The 24,293-nt window shown below is 46.5% G+C and overlaps 1 protein-coding gene across 1 annotated transcript in view; it reads left to right on the top strand.

The window, feature by feature from the left end:
- LOC142575014 (uncharacterized) overlaps positions 1 to 24,293 on the top strand; it is a 168,314-nt gene that overhangs the window by 43,607 nt on the left and 100,414 nt on the right. Inside the window, exon 6 of the mRNA XM_075683990.1 lies at positions 14,796 to 14,868. Coding sequence (XP_075540105.1) covers positions 14,796 to 14,868 — 73 coding nt within the window. The remainder of the gene's footprint in view (positions 1 to 14,795; positions 14,869 to 24,293) is intronic.

Here is a 24,293-nt window from a genome sequence, read left to right as displayed (position 1 = left end):
GAATTGTATTTGGCATATGGTTGATGACTGAGAAACGCCAATGTATGAAAGCCTCTAACCCTACAGCTAGAATAGAACTGGCAGAACTTTCTAAGTTAATCAACAAGCGTAAGACAGCGGACATCAGGAACTATAATATGGATAGAATTGAACAGGCTCTCAGGAACGGAGGAAGCCTAAAAACAGTGAAGAAGAAACTAGGAATAGGCAAGAATCAGATGTGTGCGTTAAGAGACAAAGCCGGCAATATTGTTACTAATATGGATGAGATAGTTCAAGTGGCTGAGGAGTTCTATAGAGATTTATACAGTACCAGTGGCACCCACGACGATAGTGGAAGAGAGAATAGCCTAGAGGAATTCGAAATCCCACAGGTAACGCCAGAAGAAGTAAAGAAAGCCTTAGGAGCTATGCAAAGGGGGAAGGCAGCTGGGGAGGATCAGGTAACAGCAGATTTGTTGAAGGATGGTGGTCAGATTGTTCTAGAGAAACTGGCCACCCTGTATACGCAATGCCTCATAACCTCGAGCGTACCGGAATCTTGGAAGAACGCTAACATAATCCTAATCCATAAGAAAGGGGACGCCAAAGACTTGAAAAATTATAGACCGATCAGCTTACTGTCCGTTGCCTACAAAGTATTTACTAAGGTAATCGCAAATAGAATCAGGAACACCTTAGACTTCTGTCAACCAAAGGACCAGGCAGGATTCCGTAAAGGCTACTCAACAATAGACCATATTCACACTATCAATCAAGTGATAGAGAAATGTGCAGAATATAACCAACCCTTATATATAGCTTTCATTGATTACGAGAAAGCGTTTGATTCAGTCGAAACCTCAGCAGTCATGGAGGCATTACGGAATCAGGGTGTAGATGAGCCATATGTAAAGATACTGGAAGATATCTATAGCGGCTCCACAGCCACCGTAGTCCTCCACAAAGAAAGCAACAAAACCCCTATAAAGAAAGGCGTCAGACAGGGAGATACGATATCTCCAATGCTATTCACAGCATGTTTACAGGAGGTATTCAGAGGCCTGGAGTGGGAAGAATTGGGGTTAAAAGTTGATGGAGAATACCTTAGCAACTTGCGATTCGCTGATGATATTGCCTTGCTTAGTAACTCAGGAGACCAATTGCAATGCATGCTCACTGACCTGGAGAGGCAAAGCAGAAGGGTGGGTCTGAAAATTAATCTGCAGAAAACTAAAGTAATGTTTAACAGGCTCGGAAGAGAACAGCAGTTTACGATAGGTAGCGAAGCACTGGAAGGGGTAAGGGACTACATCTACTTAGGGCAGGTAGTGACCACGGATCCGGATCATGAGACTGAAGTAACCAGAAGAATAAGAATGGGCTGGGGTGCGTTTGGCAGGCATTCTCAAATCATGAACAGCAGGTTGCCACTATCCCTCAAAAGGAAAGTGTATAACAGCTGTGTGTTACCAGTACTCACATATGGGGCAGAAACCTGGAGACTTACGAAAAGGGTTCTGCTGAAATTGAGGACGACGCAACGAGCTATGGAAAGAAGAATGATGGCTGTGACGTTAAGGGATAAGAAAAGAGCAGATTGGGTGAGGCAGCTAACGCGGGTAAACGACATCTTAGTTGAAATCAAGAAAAAGAAATGGGCATGGGCCGGACATGTAATGAGGAGGGAAGATAACCGATGGTCACTAAGGGTTACGGACTGGATTCCAAGGGAAGGGATGCGTAGCAGGGGGCGGCAGAAAGTTAGGTGGGCGGATGACATTAAGACGTTTGCAGGGACAACATGGCCACAATTAGTACATGACCGGGGTAGTTGGAGAAGTATGGGAGAGGCCTTTGCCCTGCAGTGGGCGTAACTAGGCTGATGATGATGATGATGATGATGATGATGATGATGATGATGACTGATTGACTCGATATCCTTTCAACTAGGGAAAGCTAGGGAAAGTATGGAGAATATTTTATTAGAATGTGAAGATATTTGCCCAGTGGTCGATTTAGGCACCTTTGGCCTCTTTGACGCCCCTGGGTTCAGCGAGAGCATGCGAAAAGTAAAGATGACCGCAATAGATATTAGTAAGAGACGATTGGACGATTATTCGAAGTAGGTAAACCAGAAACAACGCAGGCGTACAAACACAAGGTTCCCAATAAGGGGTCAGAATGTTTGATGATTTGAATTCTTCGTGTTATTTTAACGTACCTAATACACTAGGCATTATACTAACAAGAGCTTAGAGGCGTAACCCAAAGCCGCTTTTAAAGGGGACCATCACAGCATCCATCCTAATTCCCGGCTGTGTATTGAAACCACGGACCTTGAGGCACAACGTACCTGCAATACTTCGTAAATTCCAGTACACATAGGAAATAAACACAAAACATTTGCATGACCGCTCTTGGTGTAATGGTCATGTAATTATATTAGGTTTGTTTGTCTGTCTGCTTAAGTTATAGCAATAGGTAACTTGCCATTACAAATTTTGAGAAAGTGTCGGGAAGCATAACATCAAAGAAAAAGTACTTTGCTTTAGCATACATACATCACATTCCTCTTCATGCAACAATCGCACTTGGTGCAGAGCCAATCTATGACATTATACCAGTTTTAAGATTTTTATATCATGATGGCATATTGCAAGTTTTCAACCCAAGAGATTTCTAGCGCATCCTCCAAGCAGAGTACTCAGCTGTGAGCACGTGCCTCCAGGCCTTCAAGGTTAGCTTCTATCGGCATTGACACCTGTATGTCATCCTTCTTTCGTAGCAAATCACTTGTAGCACGTCTCAGAGTTATAATTTCAAGCCGTATATGCTTTGCGCACTCTACAGCCATAATACGCCTACTCTTCGCAGTTTATTGGTGCATCGAAAACTTATGATCACATGTATAGGATCACACCTGCATGTATAGGAAGTTTCTGGAATGTTATCGTTGGTTCCATCCGCTGTCTGTCTCCGAACCTTGTGTAATATGGTTGCATGTATGCGCGACGCGAATAGTGTAGAACTTTATGGAAGACACGCGGGTCCCAGCGATTAGTCTGGAACATTCGACGATTCTTGTATAAAAGCCAACGCGCTTGACCCGTTGATCAGATTTTCGACGCTCGCCGACCGTGTTCGCCGTTATCGTTGTGGTATAAGTGTAGCCTGTTTTTGTGGGCACAGGTTCGCCCAATAAAAGTTAGTTTTGTCTTTCACAGTATTGCTACTGTGTCCTTCAACGTCACCACCACGTGACAATGTGGTGTATTTTTCATGCAGCAACGAAAACCCCAACTACTCTCCACCTACAAAGGCTGTCCGTGTAAGTCTTTTCGCGTGCCAGGGTCGAAAGCGAACTTGATTACCTTGACCTATGCCTGACTGATTTTTATGGAAATGATGTGTATATGCTATGTGATAGGTTTAAAGAAACCTGGACGTACTGCAGAAAACATTTTATTCCCAATAGAATACAGAAAACGCACAAAATAAATTCCTTGATCACGCGTAAGGTCTTGCATTTGAAACGAACACTAAAGCGATTAAAACGTACACGCGTCTCCCGAAACGCTATAGCAACTACACGACTTGCACTGCATCAGCCTGTGAGCCATTCAAAATGTCATTACTTTGAACACATGCTACCCAGCTTTATTCAAAACGCTCCGGAAAAGTTTTCGAGACACTTGTCCAGGAAAAACGAGCCTGCCGACCAAATTATGCACAATGATGTTTTTGTCATCGATAAAGCAAGCATTGCTGAACATTTTAGTACATATTCTTACAGTGTTTTTCTTTCTAAATCCAATCTCAAATACCGCAAACAGCTCCATCATGTCCTCCCGAACCAAGCACTGTATTTTCTGCAGGAGTGTTAGCCATGTTGTTGAATCCGAAAACAAAAGTGCCTCCTTGTCCTGACGGGATTACACATATTTTCTTGCAGCGTTATAGTGAAACGATGTCCTAACTTCTTGGGATAATTTGCCGTGCAAGCCTATCAACCAGGAATGGTCGTTCGGATTGGAGAGTTGCGCGGATGGTGCCAATACTTAAGAAACCTACTGCATTATCTGTTACAAATTTTCGTCCAATATCGCTTACATGTTATTCTTGTAAACGTTTTGAGCACATTATAGTCACTTATATATCTATCTTTCTAAATGACAGATACATTCTATCTTCATTTCGACACGGATTCAGAAAGGCACTTTCGACAGTCACGCAACTAACATCTGTAGTTCATAGCTTTGCTGATACAGTAAACGGGTCCAGCCTGATTGACGTTATTTTTCTAGATTTTAAGAAAGCGTTTGACCTTGTTCCACATGAAAAACTAATATGCAAGCTTGAATCTACTGGGCTTCCTTCTTTCATAATTAATTGGGGGCATGCTTACCTTTCTAACTGCGCACAGTTCATCAGTATAGATTCTCATTGTTCTAGCTACCTCCCAGTCACTTCTGGCGTGCCGCGACGAAGTGTGCTGAGACCATAACTCTTTTTAATATACATAAATGAGATTGTTGATATTGCTACGAAGGAAGACGCCCACGAAAAGCTATATACAGGTATATTTACAAGGCAATACGCAGCACTTGGCCAACAGGCAACAGCCCGCGCTAGCCTCTATTCGTCGTCGTCGTCTTCACCCTGCTCGCCTCTTTGTCATCGCAAATACTGTTCCGTAGCAATATTGTCACATGGTGGTGACGTTAAGAACACAGTATCAATACCGTGAAAGGCAAAACTAGATTTTATTGGGCGAATCTGTGCCCACAAATTAGGCTACACTTATAGCACAACGAGAGCGGCGAACACAGTCGGCGATCGTCGAAAAATCTGATCAACGGGTCAAGCGCGTCGGCTTTTATACATCAATCGTCGAACGTTCCAGACTAATCGTTGGGACCCGCGTGCCTTCCACAAAGTTCTACACCATTTTCGTCAGGCGATGAAATCAGATAACATAAGGTTCGGCGACAACAGACAGCGGATAGAAGCATCGATAACTTTCCAGAATCTTCGGATACATGCAGGCGCGTCCCGCGCTGTGAGATAATATTTGTTAGGCGGCAAAACGTGGTCGCCCGATAAATATAAGTACACGTGTCAATATAATGATTGGACCAGTGGAGATTAAGGCTTTTTTGCCCACGATTGTGTATTGTTTATTGATATTAGGTCTTCTGAAGGTCAAGTCATTCCTAATTCTAGCCTTCAGAACATTTATTCCTGGTGCAATCAATTGGACATGAAGCTTAACAATGATGAAACAGTCTTCATGAAAGTTACCAATAAAAAGAGGAGACTATCATTTTCATATAACCTTCCATATAACCCGCTCGAATATGTTAATGAATACACTTAACTAGGTGTTACTATTGCCAATAATCTTAGTTGGAGTAAGGATATATCAAACATATGCACGTCAGCTTTTAAGAAACTTTGCCTCCTCAGGCACAGAATAAAAGCTGCCCCTACTAGCACAAAGCTCTTAGCCTACACCTCAATAATACGACCTAAACTCGAGTACGCATTCACAGTCTGGGACCCTTACATAAAACATAACAATGAGGCGATGGAAATGATCCAGAGAAATATTGTCGATTTATCTTTCACAAATACCGTTCTACTGACTCTCCCACCACTGTCATGGAGCAACATAACATACATGTATAAAACTACGCGAAGAAACCAGACAAAGAGCTACTCATTGTACGAAATTCTACTTCTCGCAGTGCCCACCAGCTCCGTTTATTCGTCTTTTTCTACACACTCCTGTCCCCAGTAGCGTTGTCTAATTCAAGCTTGTACAATTTCTGCACTGGCCTTCTTATAAGCTTGCCATCTTGAGCTTTCACACGGCAGGCTCCGATTATTCCACCTTGACCAGGGAAGACGTCCACGACTCGTCCCAGTGGCCAAATGTTTCTAGAGATGTTAGGTTCATCGATGAGTACTACATCATATACTTGTAGACTGCTACTAGGATGCGATGGGTAGAGGTGAAGCGCCCGCAGCTTGAGGAGGTATTCTCTCTTCCATCGGATCCACAGCTGGTCCACGAGCTTCTGGCGGTATCGCAACTTCTTGCTGAGGTCACATCGCGTAGCCTGTGCACTTCGAGCTTCGTCGTCACTGTTGGTTCACTCTGGAGAGGCAAGAAATGAGCTCCCTACCAGAAAATGAACAAGACATAGTGGAGAAGGCTCTCAAGCATCTGTGTGCGTATAAGTTAGGGGTCTTGAATTGATAACCGCCTCTACCTCTAGCAGTACTCTCTCAGTTCGTTTGCTGTTGAGCTTGCTCTTTACCCGCACTTTGCATAAAGATGACTTGACTGATCGGATAAGACTCGATCGAATAAGTCTCTCCCACCAGCCGCCCAACCAAGGCGCACCTGGCATAATAAATTTCCATTCTGTGCGATGCGTCAAGAGCAATGATGCAAATGAAGAGCTCTTCGTGGTGTTTCAAATGTCCCACAGGTCTCGCGATGCTCTTCTAAATGCTCGAGCATTATCGTAGTACAGTGTTATGGGCACTCCTCTACGAGCCAAAAAACCTACGGAACGCTAGAAGGAAGGAGCTTGTAGAGATTCCATTCGTCAATTCAAGGTATACAGCTCTCGTGGTCGCACATGTGAACAACAGAATATAAGCCTTGTTATGTAACTCCATCAGCCTCATGTTGCTTCACATATAGTGGGCCTGCAAAGCCTAATCCTACAACTTCAAACGGCCGTGATGTGAGAAGCATGTCTTCCATCATTGGCGCAAATTGCACCTTTACAGGTTTGCCGTTGTATTTCTTGCAGAGAAAGCAAGCATTGATGGTCTGTTTAACTTCTTGTCGAGCACGTATAACCCAGTAACGCTGTCGAATCTGCATCATAGTGCTTGCCACACCACCATGTGAAACTCTACAGTGACCCTCAGTAACAACTAAGGTCCTGAAGGGATGCCTTTGCGGTAGAATAACCGGGTGCTTTTCGTCATACGTAGCGTTCATTCTTTCAATACGGCCTCCGAGCCGAAGCTGTCCACTGTGATCAAGGTAAGGGCGGAGATCGCGCAGTACGGAGTGTTTCTGGACGGACAGTGTCTCCAAGCCGAAGGCTCGAAGCCGAATACTTCGATCTGGACACGACAACTTCAGAACATTTCAGCCTTGTTTAGCTCCTCGGTTGAACTAGTTCACAGGGCGACGTTTGAATACGATTTCTGGAATTCGATCCACAAATCGAAATACCCAGGCGGTCACGCGCAGGAGCTTCTGTAGGTTGCCAAACTTCCTTAAGTCAATCAGGGTGTCCACTATTCTCGGCGCTTGAAGAAGTACATGTTGCGTGTCACACTCTGACTCTTCGTAGATCGGTGTGCTGATGTCCGAGTCTGTAGGCCAGGTTGATCTTGGCTGGTATAACCATTCAGATCCCCTCCACCAGCTGCGACATATACGTAGAATATTTAAACATACGCCCCCAGTCAATAAATCTGACTGGTTGGCTTCTCCTGGGCAGGAACGCCATAGCATTGGGTCAGAAAATGCTGCGATTTCAGTCACTCTGTGCTTTATAAACTGACCCAACTTGTTACGGTCGCCCCGGATCCAGCTCAGTGTGATCGTTGAGTCTGTCCGCATGCCGGAGCGAAAATGCGTTGAATCCCACGATGAGCGGATGTATTTTAATAATCTGGCTCCTAGTACCGCAGCCATAAGCTCGAGCTTCGGCAGTGTTAAAATCTTGGTAGGTGCTACTCGAGACTTCGCTACTATTAGTGATGCAGCTGTCTTTCCGCCGCCATCAACTGTTCTCAAACAGGCACGTGCTTCATGATGCCTTCAGGCTGGCGTCGACGAATATATGCAGCTCTGCCTTCTCGACCACTCCATATGGCCCATCTCTCACGCAGCGCGGAATCTTGATGAAGCCAAGTTGGATTACGTCTGCGCACCATGCTGTCCGTGTCGCCTTGATCTCTGCTAACTGGTCATCCCAAGGCTGGCCTAAAGCCCACAGGCGTTGAAACAAAAGCTTTGCAGTAACGGTGAAAGGCGTCAAGAAAGAAAGAATACCAAGAGGGTCAAAAATTTGGCGATCAGCCATGAGAAGTGTACGTTTTGTGTCCGGCTGAGCTGAGGGTAAGTACTGCGCTATAGATTTGAAGAAAACTTGAAGCAATCAGCTTTGGTATCTCATTGAATTCCCAAAACGGCAATTGATTTCCTTGATGCACCTTCCACTTGCCTTTTCTGGCTGGTTGTCTAAAGCGTTCTGTAGTTGCTGGTAATTGGTCTTCCATTTTCTGAGACTCATGCCTCCATCTCGCATAATTGAGTTCGATCGCTCATAGATGCTCAGACCACCTTCGAATGTCTCTGCACCCACCAATAAATCGTCTACATAAACGGACTTCTTCAAAATAGAAGCAAGCGCTTTGTCCTCACAAGCGGTGCCCAAGTGGTGATGAATAGTCGCCATGAGCAAGAAAGGGCTTGATGTTGATCCAAATGGTACCTGCGTCATGCGCCATTCGACAATGTTACTGTTGTGGGGGACGGGAATGGCATCAAACCAGAGAAACCGGAATGCATCTCGGTCGGTCTCCTGTATCTCAATTTGTAAGAATTCCTTCTCGATATCCGAGTTGATGGCGACCGGAAACCACCGAAAGCTAAGCAGTACTTGTAGTAACTCTGGGTTGACGTTCATCCCTTTATCCAGGCAGTCATTGAGTGAGTTAGGCAGTCGTTGAGTGATGTCAGTCGTTGAGGCAGCCTTGAGCGTGTGACGATGTGTCGAACACGACCCGGAGATGGGTGGTCAGCGATTCCTCTGGTATAACTTCCCGATGTGGCATATAATAGGTGGCATGATCAATAGGAACACTCTTAGCTGCCACTTCAGCGTGTCCTAGCTCCAGGTATTGTCGGATGACTGCGTTGTATCACTCCAATAATCCTTCATTCATTGATAGCCTCTTCGCCAGTTTTTTAGACGTGCGAGCGCGGTATCACGGTTGCTTCCAAGTAGCTGTTTCTGATCTTATTTCCAAGGCAGCGCCACAGTGTATCTGCCATTTTTCTTTCGAGTTGTACCTCGGAACCATGCAGTGGACTCAAGAGATGGAGGTTCGCTAGAATCTGTGATGCCCATTCCTACGAGCTGCAAGAACGAATGTAGAATCTGCGAAGTTGTGTCATCGTCAGTAATCGTTTTCTCTCGCAGAACGCAGACCCTAACGTAAGCGTCGCAGTCAAGAAAGGCTTTTTGGCGACTCGGTCCTTGCAGTGTCAATCCTAATGCCGTGTTGATTGCGACCAGTCCTGGAATTTCTATGCTCCTTGCAACTTCTCCCGTCATGATTTCCCAAAGATGGTCAGCCCCAATTAACAAGTTGAGGCAGTTCTCAGTATCCGCTTCAAGAAAATTCTTGTCATCAGCAAGAAATTTGCCTTCACATCGCAGCTTCCGAATGAAGTTGTTATCAGCTGTCGGCTCTGGAATGTCGGGACAGATAACTGGCACTATAACTGCTTGAACGATATGGATGTCGGAAAAGTGCTGACTACGCAGTGGTACTTCAACAACCTTTCGTATTTCAGCAGAACTTGGAGATGCGTTGCCAAACGTGTTGAATGAAATTCTGGTTTCCCCCAGTACCTTCAGTTGTAGTTTTGCAGCCAGATCTTCTGTGATAAATGATCTCTGACTGCCTCCATCCATAATCCCTCTCATGTATCTGGAGTTATTTTTAACGACAAAAGCGCGAAAAGTCTGCAGGGACACTTCTGTGTCCGTCTTTGTGTAAGCGTTTGTGGAATCTCGGTCGCAAAGCATTACTGATTGCGACGAGACTATCCCTGCTGTTCCATCTAAAGCCACCGCTGGTCCCGAAGTTTCTGCTGTAGTATCTTTCTTTCTGTAGTCCGGGTCACACATAATCGAGGCGTGTTTTCCGTGGCATGCTGAGCACGTGAGTTTGACATGGCAAGACCGTGCCTGCTGACCTCGTGATGTACACCTATAGCAGCCATTATCCTTAGCTAGCTTCGCTTTTTTAGAAAGAAGAGATACGTTGGCGGCGCAGGCGCGTGTACCGTGCTTCTTAGATCGACAGAAGAAGCACTCCCTCCAGCTGTATGATGCACTGTGCAGTATGGAAGCGGTGCCGCTCCCTCGAGTTCTCTCAGCATGGTCATCGACAGATCGTTGTGACGATGTGTTGCACTGCTCTCAGCTCTCTAAATCAACAAGTGTGAACATGAGCAGCTCTTTTCACTCCGCTTCCGATGTTGCAGCTGCCAGTGCTGTCTCCGAGAGGTTCGTATCAGGCCCATGTTGACGTAAAGTCTGACTCCGAATTCCTCGCGTATATGCAAGAACGATGTCGTACGGTAATGTATTCTGTAGAATATCTATCAGCATTGCAGAGAAACTGAGAATGGGTACTTTTAGTGCAGTCAGACAGCGGATATATAGTTGCGCGGCATCATACAGCTGCCTGAGGCCGCGCACGTCGCTTCCGGACTTTACATGAGATAGATGGCGAAGCGCTGTCAGGTGGTGCTGCAGTATCCTTTGACGATCGCCAAAACGTTCCTTGAGAAGTTCCACGGCATCTGAACAGCAAGCGGTAAACCGGCAATGGCCGCTACCGCTTCCCCGACAAGATAATGCCATAAATACAAAAACTTTGTCGTTGTCGATATAGCGTCGTTGAGATGAACAGTCTGCTCGAACTGCTCCCAGAAAGGTGCCCATCTGTGAATGTCGCTTTTAAATGTCGGCCTATCAAGATTCGGAAGCCTTGGGCCAATTCTCCGCAGTACGTCAGAAACTGTCGGGGCTGCATTCTGAGGAGTAGACTCCGCTGTACTGACCGCGCGTACCAAAGCGTCGATCTTGCATCGAATCTCGGCAAGCATGCTGATAGCTTGATCGTTATATTGTGTACCAATTACGTGTTCTGCTTCGAGCTCATCGTCGGCAATGTGCTCTTCGAGTGCGTCGTTAAGTTTCGAGAGCTCGTTGTTGCTAGCAGATAGATGGTCAAAAATACCTGAAAGCTTGGCCTTGTCCATGGTAGGCTCTGTAAGTGGCAACTGTGCTTCCTGCAGAATCTTCGTATTCTGTGCTCGTCGAGCCGACCGCTTGGTCTTGAGGCGATGCGTACGATTACAGTAAAACACGTTGTGGGGCTAGTTGATGCATAGCTTTCAATAGGTGAAGCGCCAGTAGTGACGGCACACAAGAAGAAATACAGACAGGACAAGGCGCTACTTGCAACTGTTTATTGAAATCACAGGCGGCTGATTACATAGCCATGAGGAGAGGGGAACGATAAAAGAGGGACACTGAATATGTGAATGCGCACGTGCGAGAACACTGAGGATAAAGGGAATCACGCTTAATCTAAATCTAAAACTTATCTAAAAACATGCTTTCATTCGTGTATATATTCAACGACGGGGTACTGACACAGTTGTCCCCTCTTTTCTTAATCTCGTTGGCCTCCGACAATTCACGCGCCACAGAATCTTTGCTTTTATACATGATTGTCATATCATGAAACCTTGCTTTACATACTTGTTCATCCTCATTCCCGCAGGGCTTGCAATGAAGCGGCAAGTTTGAACCATATCCATTTTCAATGAAAGCTTATGCTCCCGCAGGCGTTCATTAATACATCGGCCAGTTTGGCCGATATACTCTTTTCCACACTTCAGTAGTATGTGGTATACTACCCCTTCCTCACAATTAACAACAGGGTTTGTATGTTTAATAGAACACCCTACTTTTTTAGAGTCATCCGGACCAATCAGGCGGCACAATGTAGCAAGTTTTCGCGGCGCGGAAAAAACCACAGGAATTTTGTATTTCACGGCGACGTGTTTCAGATTATGCGCCACTTTATGAGAATATGGTATCACCACCCCTTTTGCTTTCTTTTCGACTGTTTGACCTTCTTCCCTTCTTTTCTTTCTTTTTTCAGTTTTTTCAATAACGCCTCTGAAACTGCGCTTAAAACCAAGCTAGGAAAGCCAGCCTTCCTCAACTTCAAAATCTGGTCGTCAAAGCTTGCTTGTGCCTTATGGCAGCACAATTTTTTCAGCGCGGATTCGAGGCCCATAGTGGCAATTGCTCATTTAACAGTCTTGGAGTGTGTAGACTCATACGGCAACAATTCTTTGCGGGCACGAGGTCGGTACATCCAGCAGGAGCCTTCGTCAAAGGGTTATGTCAAGATCTAAAAATGGCAAGCTGTTATCCTTGGCTAGTTCGAAAGTAACATCTAAGCCTTTTCCTTGCTGTTTAAAATCAGTTAAAATGCCCTGCACAGTATGCGAGTAATTCATGGGAGATCGTTCCGTCAGTAAAATTAAAAAATCGTCGACATACCTAAAAACCTTGAGCACTTTGCCTCCGTCAAACACGTTCGATAGCGCTCTGTCGATGCACGCAAGGAAAATGTTGCAAAGTACGGGAGCCACGCACGAGCCAATACAAATTCCATTCTTTTGCACATAAAAGTGGCCTTGAAGACACACAGCTGTTGAGCACAAATAAAACTCCAAGAGTGCCATGAAGTTATCCACGGAAATTCCTGCGGTATTCTGAGAGGATACCTGCCCGTTCATCTCAATGCAGCTCAGGACGGCAGCTAACAATTCTTTTTGCGGAATGGAATAAAAAAGGTCAACAGCATCTATTGAAAACAAGCATCCTATCGATTGGGACTCACGTAAGAAAGCTATGATGTCAAAACTATTCTTTACCATAAATGGGTCATCTATAACCAACGTGTTACGCTGCTTTAGAAGGTATCGGTTAACGTTCTTTTGCCAGGAAGCTCTTTCACTCACAATACATCTGAACGGTATATCATCTTTGTGCGTTTTTGCAGTGAAGAATACATTTAAACAGTTTTTGCTACATTTGTGCACGCTATTAGCGAGCTTCTGTAGTCCGAGGTCTTCACACAAAGATATGGCACGGCTCTTTTCCTTACTTGGCTTCAGTTTCGTTACCTTGAAATTCTTCTGGATGGCTTGTAGAGCCTTTTCATTAACATGCCCGACGGCATGGCCACAAACCCTCCTTCTTTGTCGGCCTGCAGGAGTCGAAGGTCATTGTCGTTGAAAAAATTCATGATACGTTTTGTGGGGGTTCTTGGACGAGTTCCTTTCTTAGACACCGTCCTGGTCAGGCTGTCAACTCCGTCCATCAGACACCTTTCCTTGTCCTCTGGTGCAGCTCTGTTGGAAATCCTTCTATTCAAGGAAAGAAGCTCATGTCCCGGGATCCTGTGCTCGGAGCTTAACTTGAGGCCTTTCTTGAGGACGTCAAGGACGTCTTCCGGGACGAATGCTCCCCCGAGAACTTGCGGCGCCGTGCTTGAAATACAAAATTCCTGTGGCTTTTTTCCGCGCAGCGAAAACTTGCTACATTGTGCCGCCTGATTGGTCCGGATGACTCTAAAAAAGTAGGGTGTTCTATTAAACATACAAACCCTTTTGTTAAGTGTGAAGAAGGGGTAGTATACCACATACCACTGAAGTGTGGAAAAGAGGATATCGGCCAAACTGGCCGATGTATTAATGAACGCCTGCGGGAGCATAATCTATCGTTGAAAAATGGATATGGTTCAAACTTGCCGCTTCATTGCAAGGCCTGCGGGAATGAGGATGAAAAAGTATGTAAAGGAAGGCTTCATGATACGACAATCATGTATAAAAGTAAAGATTCTGTTGCGCGTTAATTTTTGGAGGCCAACGAGATTAAGAAAACAGGGGACAACTGTGGCAGTACCCCGTAGTTGAATATATACACGAATGAAAGCATCTTTTTAGATAAGTTTTAGATTTAGATTAAGCGTGATTCCCTTTATCGTCAGTGTTCTCGCACTTGCGCATTCACATATTCAGTGTCCCTCTTTTTTCGTTCCCCTCTCCTCATGGCTATGTAATCAGCCACCTGTGATTTCGATAAACAGTTGCAAGTAGCGCCTTGTCCTGTCTGTATTTCTTCTTGTGTGCCGTCACTACTGGCGCTTCACCTATTGAAAACCGTACGATTACCTCTTGATGGATGTCTTGTCTCTACGCCGATTATGAACGATGGCTTATCTAGACATTCCTCGCCGCTCGCAGCGCGAAGCGGTGGAGTAGAAGGCCCTTGGAGACGTGCGATGAAGGTAACGAGGGCACGGGGGTCTTCGGCACCAAAATGTTTAAAACTAACGAGAGGCGAAGAAACCAGACAAAGAGCCGCTCATTGCACCGACTTCTTCTTCTGGCAGTGCCCGCCTGCTCCGTTTATTCGTCCTTTTCTACACCACAGACACTGGAAATGCGAAGAAAAATTCAAATATTGAAGTTACTTTTCTTAATCAAATTAACACTCTTCACGAGTCCTGATGCATTTATTAAGTCCACCTAAACACGCCTAACAAAAAATTATCACCCGGAATCCCTAATACTGTACAACGCTAGAGCCAATGTTTTTAAATACTCTTTCTTTCCGCGCACAATAACTCAATGAAACTTATTCCCGACTGATCTACTAACCAGTATTGATGCCTTTGACAAAGTTGCTTATTGACAGTTGCAGATTTAGTGTTTCCTGTTCCTGCTACGTGTCATTCTTTTATATTCTGTTTACTGCAATGTCATTTGCTGTGCTTTTTGTAGTTGTTATTGTCGTTGTCTTTTTATTTTGCCCCTCATGCTAGGACCCATTTAGGGCGTGCAGTATGCTGTAAATAAGTTTTCAAAATCTGTGCGTCTCATTTTGCAGAGAGCTGTGTGCTGCCCCGAAGTCGACCAGTGGCGCTCGTCGAGTGCGAAAGACGCTGCGGATTCCCTTGCGAGTGAGTCCTTGTGTTGCACAGGATACGTCTCCCATTATTTGACAGTTTCAGATCTATGGGTGATCTCTGCGCAAGCGGAGATCTAGCGGGATTTTAATGCCTCAGCAACGAGCGTGGATAAATGTCGCGTTCCGCAGTTTACATATACAAGGTGTTAAACCAGTATATCCAACAAAGGGGGCTAGATAAACATACGTACATGGTTAAACAGGGTGTTAGCGAGTACGGAGTTTTCGCAAAGCAGTTGCTATGGGTGAGACAGACATACACCTTCATGTAGTATATAAGTTTCAAAATACTAATTAACAAAAATTTGCTGCCTTCCTATTATAACCTTGAAAGCAGTTAACTTATCAAGACAAATTCGGAGACAGTCACAATCTAATGCGCTGTCGTTATTTTAGTAGATGGCACCTAATTCAATATATTCGGCGTTGAATTTCAGTGCTCAATGCAGGCCTTATCTCGGCCGAGTGCCCCAGAAGCCCAAAAAGCCCACCCTGCCTTGATGGAATGGCCACACTGCTAAACCCACCAGGATGAAAAGTGGGACAAAGTTGGAAACTTCTTTCCTGGCACGCATGTGGCCGTGACTGTTGTGATTGAAACGTCGTCACGTACATCATCACGGGAAGCTAGCCGTATTAGCGAGGCCATCTTTCGTGCGCTCCCGGCTGCTCGGTTTCAATAATTTCTTAATGTAACGTTCAAATTTAACGTTGAGTATCATTAATTAGGTGCAATTTTCAAGATTAAGAAACTAGATGGACTCTGAAATGTTACAGTCTCCAAATTTGTCATATAAGCAACTGCCTAATAAAAAGGTAATGAAAAATATTTATTTATTATCTATTTAGAAAATACTGAAAGCCAAGGAATGGCCCAAGCAGGAGTGGGGGTGTTACAGAAAAAAATGTGCACAACAAAGTACGTAATAATACAGGCGTGCCAAAATAACAGACAGGCATGTAACACAGTAAAGTACAAGATAAAAATCACAGTTCATTACAACTATCAATGAATTTTAGTATATTTCCGGAAATAGTTTGGTGCGGCAGGTTGTTCCAGTCTGTTATCGTGTCAGGAAAAAAGGGTATATAAGTGTGCTCGTACGGGCAAAGATAGGGGTGAAGTAGTGTGAATGGTATCGTCTTGTACGACGTGAAGATAACGGAGCAAGGATGTCTGTTAGGTCTAGAATACCTTTTTTTGCTAGATAGGTGGAAAAGAAATTTTAGTTTTCTGATCTTCCTTCGACATTCTAAAGATTGAATTTTATTTTTATTCATTAACTCAGTTTGGGAGTCCGAGTGGCGAAAACGGTTAGAAATGAAACGGATGGCTAATCTTTGGATTTTGTTATCTTCTTTAGTGTGCGAATCCCAAACGTCAGATGCATACTCCAAACGAGACCATATTATTGTATCATATGCGAGGAATTTGGTGCTAGGTGGAGCGCTTCCAAATTTATGCCTTAGCAAGCCTAATTTCCTGCGTGCGGACGAACAAAGTTTTTCAATTAGCGAGGACCTAGTGAGCTTGCTGGTGACTGTGACACCAAGATATTTAAAACTGTCTGGTAATAAAATAGTGGTTCCTTTGATACTGTATTGGTAAATAAATGGTTGTTTCTTATTAGTTATGTGCATAAATACAGTTTTGTCAGGGTTTAAATTCATGCCCCAACAGTTATACCAGTCTTCGGAAACTTAGCTAGACGCGGCAAAGTTTATCCACCTAGCCTTCTAACTCATCGACGTAGTCGCCACGTTCGCTAAGCTCATAGTTGTTTCTTGAAAAAATCTGCATGGTATTTGTGCAAATTCCTTTCCCTGAGTTATTGGTTTGACGTACTACTATAAAATTTCCAACGTTTTACTTTTTTCATATTATGCATTGGTGCCTTTTGGTCATGTGTTATCGTCGTCCGAAATGCCGTGTCAGGCGTTCAGTGGCCAAGTTAAGCTATCTATAACTACTGTTAGCCAATGAACCCCTTCAGAAAGTGTTATTTCGGGGAAATAAAGATGATTTAATTTGATACATATAGAAGAAGCACAGTGTTTGTGTTTGCGTTCTGCGCAATATGCGACAGGTTCTGCGGACAACTTTCTTGAGAAACGGCCGCGCAGTCTTGGTCGTCGAAGGAGTGTCGCAATTTAGTCCCGTCAGAGCATTAATGAGGCAGGACGGTTACAGAGGCCCGGCACTCTTGTCACCACCGCAGCACAACTCATGCGCACTGAGTGGCTGTTCTTGGTTGGGTTCATGCATCTGCCGGTGGGGAAGCCACCACCGTATACTTGCGAGACTTGCAGCCATGCGTTTACGTGTTCCGGGCATGCGGACTAATGCACAGTTGGCACGCGAAGTTTCTGCGCAAGTGAGGCAAAACTATCGAATAACGGAAGACTGGCGCAAATAAAAGCGGAAGGCACCGGATGAAGAAACGATACCACGCTCCGACGAGATTTCGGAGCACATTACCCAGCATGTGTATGTTCTTTTTTTTTGGGGGGGGGGACGACCAGTGTCACAAAAGCAGCTCCGACGCACACGTCACTGTTTTATTATATGAAGGGCCACTCGAATATCTTCTCTGTAATCAATTTCCGAATCTCTCATGAGCATGAATCACAAACGCACGAGCCACACTGCGCTGTTAAGTGAGCTTGATTACTCGCCCGTTGATGTGCATGAGCGTAGAGTACACAACTATCCAAGGGACAGTGTAACGGACGGCATGGCTAAGTTTACGGCAGCGCCCTCTTTCTGCAGCGCATATTGCCTCACGTCGTGCTGGTTTCATCTTTACAAGTGGCGCACCGGCCACAGCGCAGCAACAAGTTTTACAGTTCCGTGAATAAGTAAGGTTGACCCTTTTGGCTGGTGATCTGGAATTCACAGTTGGAAGGCGAGAAGCAGTGCTTGTTTATTATTGCTCCTGTACGGATTTCGCTTGAAACTGTAGGTTCAATATGACCTATGCTAAAGCCTCGCCGCTACGTCATATATCCTCTCACTGAACATTTAAAACTGCTGTATTTCTAGTTGCATCCTTGCGGCAACCTGCTACATGTTAAATAAAGCGCAAATCACGAAATGGTAGTCATTTGTGCCTAAGTAGTGTTAGGGATGGCCGGACGCCAAGGGCGATGCGTCATCCCCTTACCCTCTACATGGTCGTGGCACCGTGGGTGCGACGTCATCCCCTTACCCTCTCATGGTCGTGGCACCGTGGGTGCTACATCACCCCCTTCCCCTCTCATGGTCGTGGCACCGTGGGTACTACGTCATCCCCTTACCCTCTCTTGGTCGTGGCACCGTGGGTGCTACGTCATCCCCTTCCCCTCTCATGGTCGTGGCACCGTGGGTACTACGTCATCCCCTTACCCTCTCTTGGCCGGACTCCACGGCGCCGGAGAGGTCATTCACCCGACCTTCTCCCCGGATTCGTCGAAAAGAGGATCGACTTCTCCTACCCGTGCTCGGTATTGCAGGCGGAGGGGCCCTCTCTCGGTGCCTGTCACGTGTCATCGACGGAAGCAAGATCCCGCCCACACTTGCAGAGAGCCTATTTAAGGGGCCCCGAAATGTACTTTTGAGATACTTCATACTTCATACTTCATACTTCATGCTCTTCTTATTTTCTTTCAACTACCTTTGAATAAACAGTGCAAGTTTCGCACTAGTAAATCGTCTCGCCCCTGCTTGGTCGCCATGAACTACCGGATGCCTGCAGCCCGCCGACAACGCCACGCTACCCAATAAGTAATGTCGGTCGAGCTTCGATAGGCAGACGCCGCTACTCCTCGGCAGCAGTACGGTACGCTACCCTGGAGTACGCAAGAAACAGGTTGCTAGCGGTGGGATCGCCCTCTGAAGTGCAAGAAACAGGTTGCTAGCGGTGGGATCGCCCTCTGAAGTGCAACAAACTGGGTGCTAGCGGTGGGATCGCCTACAAACGCAACAAACTGGTTGCTAACGATGGGATTGCCCCTGAAGTGCAACAAACTGACTGGCAGCGATTGGGATACGGAATCCTGGAAACCCCAACTTGGACGACAACTACGAGATCGTAGCCTCTTCGTCCTGGCAACAACGTTCTGAAAGACGGTGTCCCGATCATGACTGCGTATGGTGAGTGCACGGCTTTTCTTCACTGAGATATCACTTGGCTTTTACGTATTTTTTGGAAAGTACATAGCAGTGATTTTTCTTTAAACCGTTGACGGAAGTCTCAGTACGTCAAGGTTGTGTAGAGTGAAGGTTTAGCAGCACTAAGGGCAGCCATGAATTTGAAGGCGCTAAAGAAGCCGGAATTGTTGAGCTTGGCCAAAGAGTTGGGCCTCCAAATTGCCGAATCAAAGAGAAAGCCGGATATCATTGAGGCGATCGAAGCGACCGGGGCAGACAACGAGGAACTGACGGAATGCCTAGAGAGTATTGAAGAGAGAGAGGAAGAGCGTAAGCGCTTAGAGGCAAAAGAAGAGCGCGAGCTGGCAGCACGTGAGGCCAAGGAAGAGCGCGACCTCGAAATGAAGCGCCTAGAGATTGAGCTTCTGAAAGCACAAAATAGCGAAAGACCTAGCACAGAGGCACGTGAAAGCGAGCGCAGAATGACAGACTTCATGGCACCCTACGCAGTAGGAGGGGACATAGGTCTTTTTCTGGTACAGTTTGAGCGCACGTGTGAGAAGGCAAAATTCGCGAGAAACACGTGGCCGCAACGCTTGCTTACGTTACTGCCACGTGAGGTAGCTGATATTATCGCCCGCATGTGGAAAGAAGAAGCAGAGGACTTCGATGAAGTCAAAGCAAATCTGGTGAAAAAGTATAGATTATCAGCGGAAGCATTCAGGAGAAAATTCAGGGAAGTCGAAAAAACCAAAAGCGAGTCATACTGAGATTTTGCATACACCTTAGAGGTAAACCTGAAGGAATGGCTCAGAGAAGAGGGTGCACTCGGCGACGCCGAAAAGACAATGCAGTGCGTTGCTTTAGAACAGTTCTACCGCCGGCTGCCAGTAAACATCAAGTATTGGGTTCAGGATAGGCCGGGCGTAGACACTGTTTCGAGAGCGGCCTATCTCGCTGAGGAGTACGTAACTCGCCGTGCGGACGAAGGCAGCGAAGCTCCTAAGGTGGAGATGAATAAATGCAGACCCGACAAGCCAAAACGATGGTCAAAGTCGAGTCGGTATAAAACAAAGGAAAGATCAGATTCAGTGAAAAGTAGTGACGAGGAAAGCGAGGGAGAAAAGGAGTCACCCGAACAGAGGGCAGAAAGGCAAAATAAAAAGGCTTTCGAGGCCAAGAAACCAATAGTTTGCTACAACTGCCAGCAAAGGGGGCATATCTCCGTGGGATGCAAAAATACCAAACTAGTGTTGATGTCACTAACTAGTAACGCAGAGAATCTGAACTTGATCGAACCGTACATTCGAGACCTCGTGGTAAACGGCAAACCGTGTAGAGTGCTTCGCGACTCGGCAGCCACAATGGACGTAGTGCATCCGTCGTACGTAGAGGCAAGCCAGTTCACGGGGGAATGTGCATCGATAAGGCAAGCCGTAGAGGCCTCCAGTGTTTGTCTCCCGGTGGCCAAAATTCGTATTGAAGGCCCTTTCGGAGTACTGGGCACTGAAGCCGCCGTCTCGGCACATCTTCCGCCGCAGTATCCGTATTTGTTTTCTAACAAATCAGAGGATTTGCTACGACGCAAGGGAATCGGGTTTAGTGAGGGAACAGTGCAAGCCCTAACTCGTTCTAAGGCAAAGGAGCTCGCGGCTAAAGCACTGGATGAAAGTCCAGTGGTGAAAGAAACCGGTTTGACAGCTGATTGGTCAACTAGTACTGAAGAGGATAGCCCTATAGGGGATGAGGCGGAAAGTACGCCAACTAATGAAAAAACCAGGAAAGCAACGGAGCCTGAAATGTCGCGAGAGGCAGAATGTAGGAGAAAGTTGTTAAACGTAAGCCCTGCCACAATGATTGCCGAGCAGGAAATGAGTAAAGCAAAAAACAATGCTGACAATTACTATGACAGGACGGCTCGCACGCGACGCTTTGAAGTTGGGGAAAAGCGAATGATCGTGAAACCCTCTTTGAATAACCAACCTGAGGAAATGCCTGTCGACTTTCCAGAGTTAACAGCAGTGACGGAGACAAAAGACATTGACGAGACCATTGATAAGTTAGTAGAACAGGCGGAGTTGAATCCCATTCAGAGGGCCGAACTGAGGGAACTCGTGTTTGAATTTAAAGACGTATTTTCAGATACACCGGGCAGGACAACTGCGATCGTTCACGATATCGAGTTAACCTCGTCGGACCCTGTTCGTTCGAAAGCTTATCGCGTTTCGCCTCGTGAACGTGAGGTCATGACCGCTGAAATAAACAAGATGTTAGAGCTAGGTGTAATCGAGCCAGGAGAGAGTGATTATACCTCACCTCTTATCTTGGTTGAGGTCCCAGGAAAAGAGCCGCGGCCATCTATCGACTACCGCAGGCTCAATTTATACACGAAGGACCAGACTTATCCAATACCGCATATCGAGGAAAGGCTTGAGAAAGTGAGCAGTGCTAATTTCATTTCTACGCTCGATTTAGTCAGAGGGTATTGGCAGGTTCCATTGACCGAGAGGGCAAGCAGGCTTGCAGCGTTTATTTCCCCGATGGGAACCTTTCGTCCGAAAGTCCTGAGTTTTGGATTGAAGAATGCGCCATATTGCTTCTCTAGCCTTATGGACCAGGTGCTACGAGGAATCGAGGACTTTGCACTTCCCTATGTCGATGACATAGCTATCTTTTCTTCATCATGGGCGGACCATATGCAACACCTGCGAACCGTGTTGTGTCGGCTACGAGAGGCCAAGTTAACTGTTAAGGCTCCCAAATGCCAATTAGGGCGCGCGGAGGTAGCTTATCTAGGTCATGTAATAGGGCAAGGCCATCGACGGCCTTCCGAGGTTAAACTGACCGCGATAGACAACTTACCGCAACCACGCACCAAGCGCGACATCAGATCATTCCTTGGCTTGGCGGGTTATTATCAAAGATATATACCGCGGTATTCCTAGATTGCGAGTCCTTTAACGGATGCTCTCAGAAAAACAGAACCACAAACGGTAAAGTGGGATGACGCAAAAGAAAAGGCTTTTAGTATGCTGAAGAACGCACTAACAAGTCAGCCAGTGTTGAACGCGCCCGACTACTCTAAGCCATTCATTCTTCAGTGTTATGCCAGTGACAGGGGTATGGGGGTGGTGCTCTGTCAAAAGAAAGATGACGAGAACGAACATCCAGTACTGTACGCCAGTAGAAAGCTTTCAGTTCGTGAGGAAGCATACAGTGTATCAGAAAAGGAATGCGCCTGCGTAGTTTGGGCGGTGCAGAAGCTAGCTTGCTATATCGCTGGCTCAAGATTCACCATAGAGACTGATCACTGTCCCCTCACATGGCTGCAGTCCATGTCTACGAAAAACGGTTGTCTTTTGCGCTGGAGCTTGGCTCTTCGACGCTACACCTTCGATATTCGCTACAAGAAGGGTAAGCTTAACGGCAATGCCGACGGTTTAAGTCGTTGCCCCTATAGTATCGAAAGCCCCATGCTCATCCGGGTTTCCGTGGCATTTTTTTGTGCATTCATATGTTTTCCGAAGTGAAGCCGATTGTTAGCTGATTTTAATAACCACGTCATAACGCTTTCAAGAAATGGATAGTTTTTAGTGTTGAGGGGGGAGGACGCGCGTAGGAAATGGGAAAGGTGTAGCGGGTTTCCTTTCTTTTGTAAAAAGCCGGGTGTGTCTTGGGGGAGAGTGGCCTTGTGCTCGCTGCTTTGTTGTTGTGGGTCCGGCACTGTTCTGGGGTGATTGCTTGCCCACGCAGGAGACGAAAAGTTGCGAGACCTGCTTGCAAAGACCAATTTCACCGGACCGGACCAAGGGGAAAAGTCACAAGAGCGCCACGAGGACGGATGACCACTCCCCGGAATCTACCTGCTACGAACGAAGGGTTCGTGACCTCTACGGGGAATCCTGATACCGAAACGCCGATCCCTCGTACAGCGGCTGCTGGCCCCTACACGTCGGGATCTTCCTCCCCCGCCGGAGATGCTGTTAGGGATGGCCGGACGCCAAGGGCGATACGTCATCCCCTTACCCTCTACATGGTCGTGGCACCGTGGGTGCGACGTCATCCTTTTACCCTCTCATGGTCGTGGCACCGTGGGTACTACATCATCCCCTTACCCTCTCTTGGTCGTAGCACCGTGGGTGCTACGTCATCCCCTTCCCCTCTCATGGTCGTGGCACCGTGGGTACTACGTCATCCCCTTACCCTCCCTTGGCCGGACCCCACGGCGCCGGAGAGGTCATTCACCCGACCTTCTCCCCGGATTCGTCGAAAAGAGGATCGACTTCTACTGCTCGGTATTGCAGGAGGAGGGGCCCTCTCTCGGTGCTTGTCACGTGTCATCGACGGAAGCGAGATCCCGCCCACACTTGTAGAGAGCCTATTTAAGGGGCTCCGAAATGTACTTTTGAGATACTTCATACTTCATACTTCATGCTCTTCTTATTTTCTTTCAACTACCTTTGAATAAACAGTGCAAGTTTCGCACTAGCAAATCGTCTCGCCCCTGCTTGGTCGCCATGATCTACCGGATGCCTGCAGCCCGCCGACAACGCCACGCTACCCAATAAGTAATGTCGGTCGAGCTTCGATAGGCAGGCGCCGCTATTCCTCGACAGCAGTACGGTACGCTACCCTGGAGTACGCAAGAAACAGGTTGCTAGCGGTGGGATCACCCTCTGAAGTGCAAGAAACAGGTTGCTAGCGGTGGGATCGCCCTCTGAAGTGGAACAGTAGCCCAGTTAAGTAGGATAATTCGCACTGAGCTTCTCTGATAAACATGAAATAATTGATTAGAGTCGTGCATACGTTGGTATATAGATATTGGAGAAGAGGCAAATGCCTACTTGTTCCTGCACCCCGCGCGTTTGGTGTATGGGCATGAATTACGGTTTAGAGAGAGGCTTAGCGCTTACTTTATCGTGCCTACAGGTGCCTACTTTTAACACCTAAACATGCTTACCTGGGCAGTTTTTTATTTGGGACAGCAATTCAATGGACACTGCAGGCGAATTTTTGATCTGAGCATCGACGTCGCCATAAGATGCGCCGTAAGTGCGATAAGATCGCTACGCCGCGCCATATTCTGTAAGTGCGACAAAAAGCACGGGGGAGGGTGAGCCGAACGGATCGAGGATTCTTGCGCGCGTAAGGAAGTGGGCATGCGCGAGGTCGTCTCGTCCGCGCAAGGAAATGGGAGGGGGGGGGGGGTAGCGCGAGCCTTCTCGCCTGGCCAGGGCCGCGCATAGCGCGGATGAGTACTTCAGCGGGGATGTCGACGGTGGGTGCAA

This window comes from Dermacentor variabilis, chromosome 3 (assembly GCF_050947875.1).
Source record: "Dermacentor variabilis isolate Ectoservices chromosome 3, ASM5094787v1, whole genome shotgun sequence".
In the NCBI taxonomy this organism is placed as follows: domain Eukaryota; kingdom Metazoa; phylum Arthropoda; class Arachnida; order Ixodida; family Ixodidae; genus Dermacentor; species Dermacentor variabilis.
The sequence above is the reverse complement of the archived record's forward strand: the minus strand, read 5'-3'. Positions and strand labels throughout refer to the sequence as shown.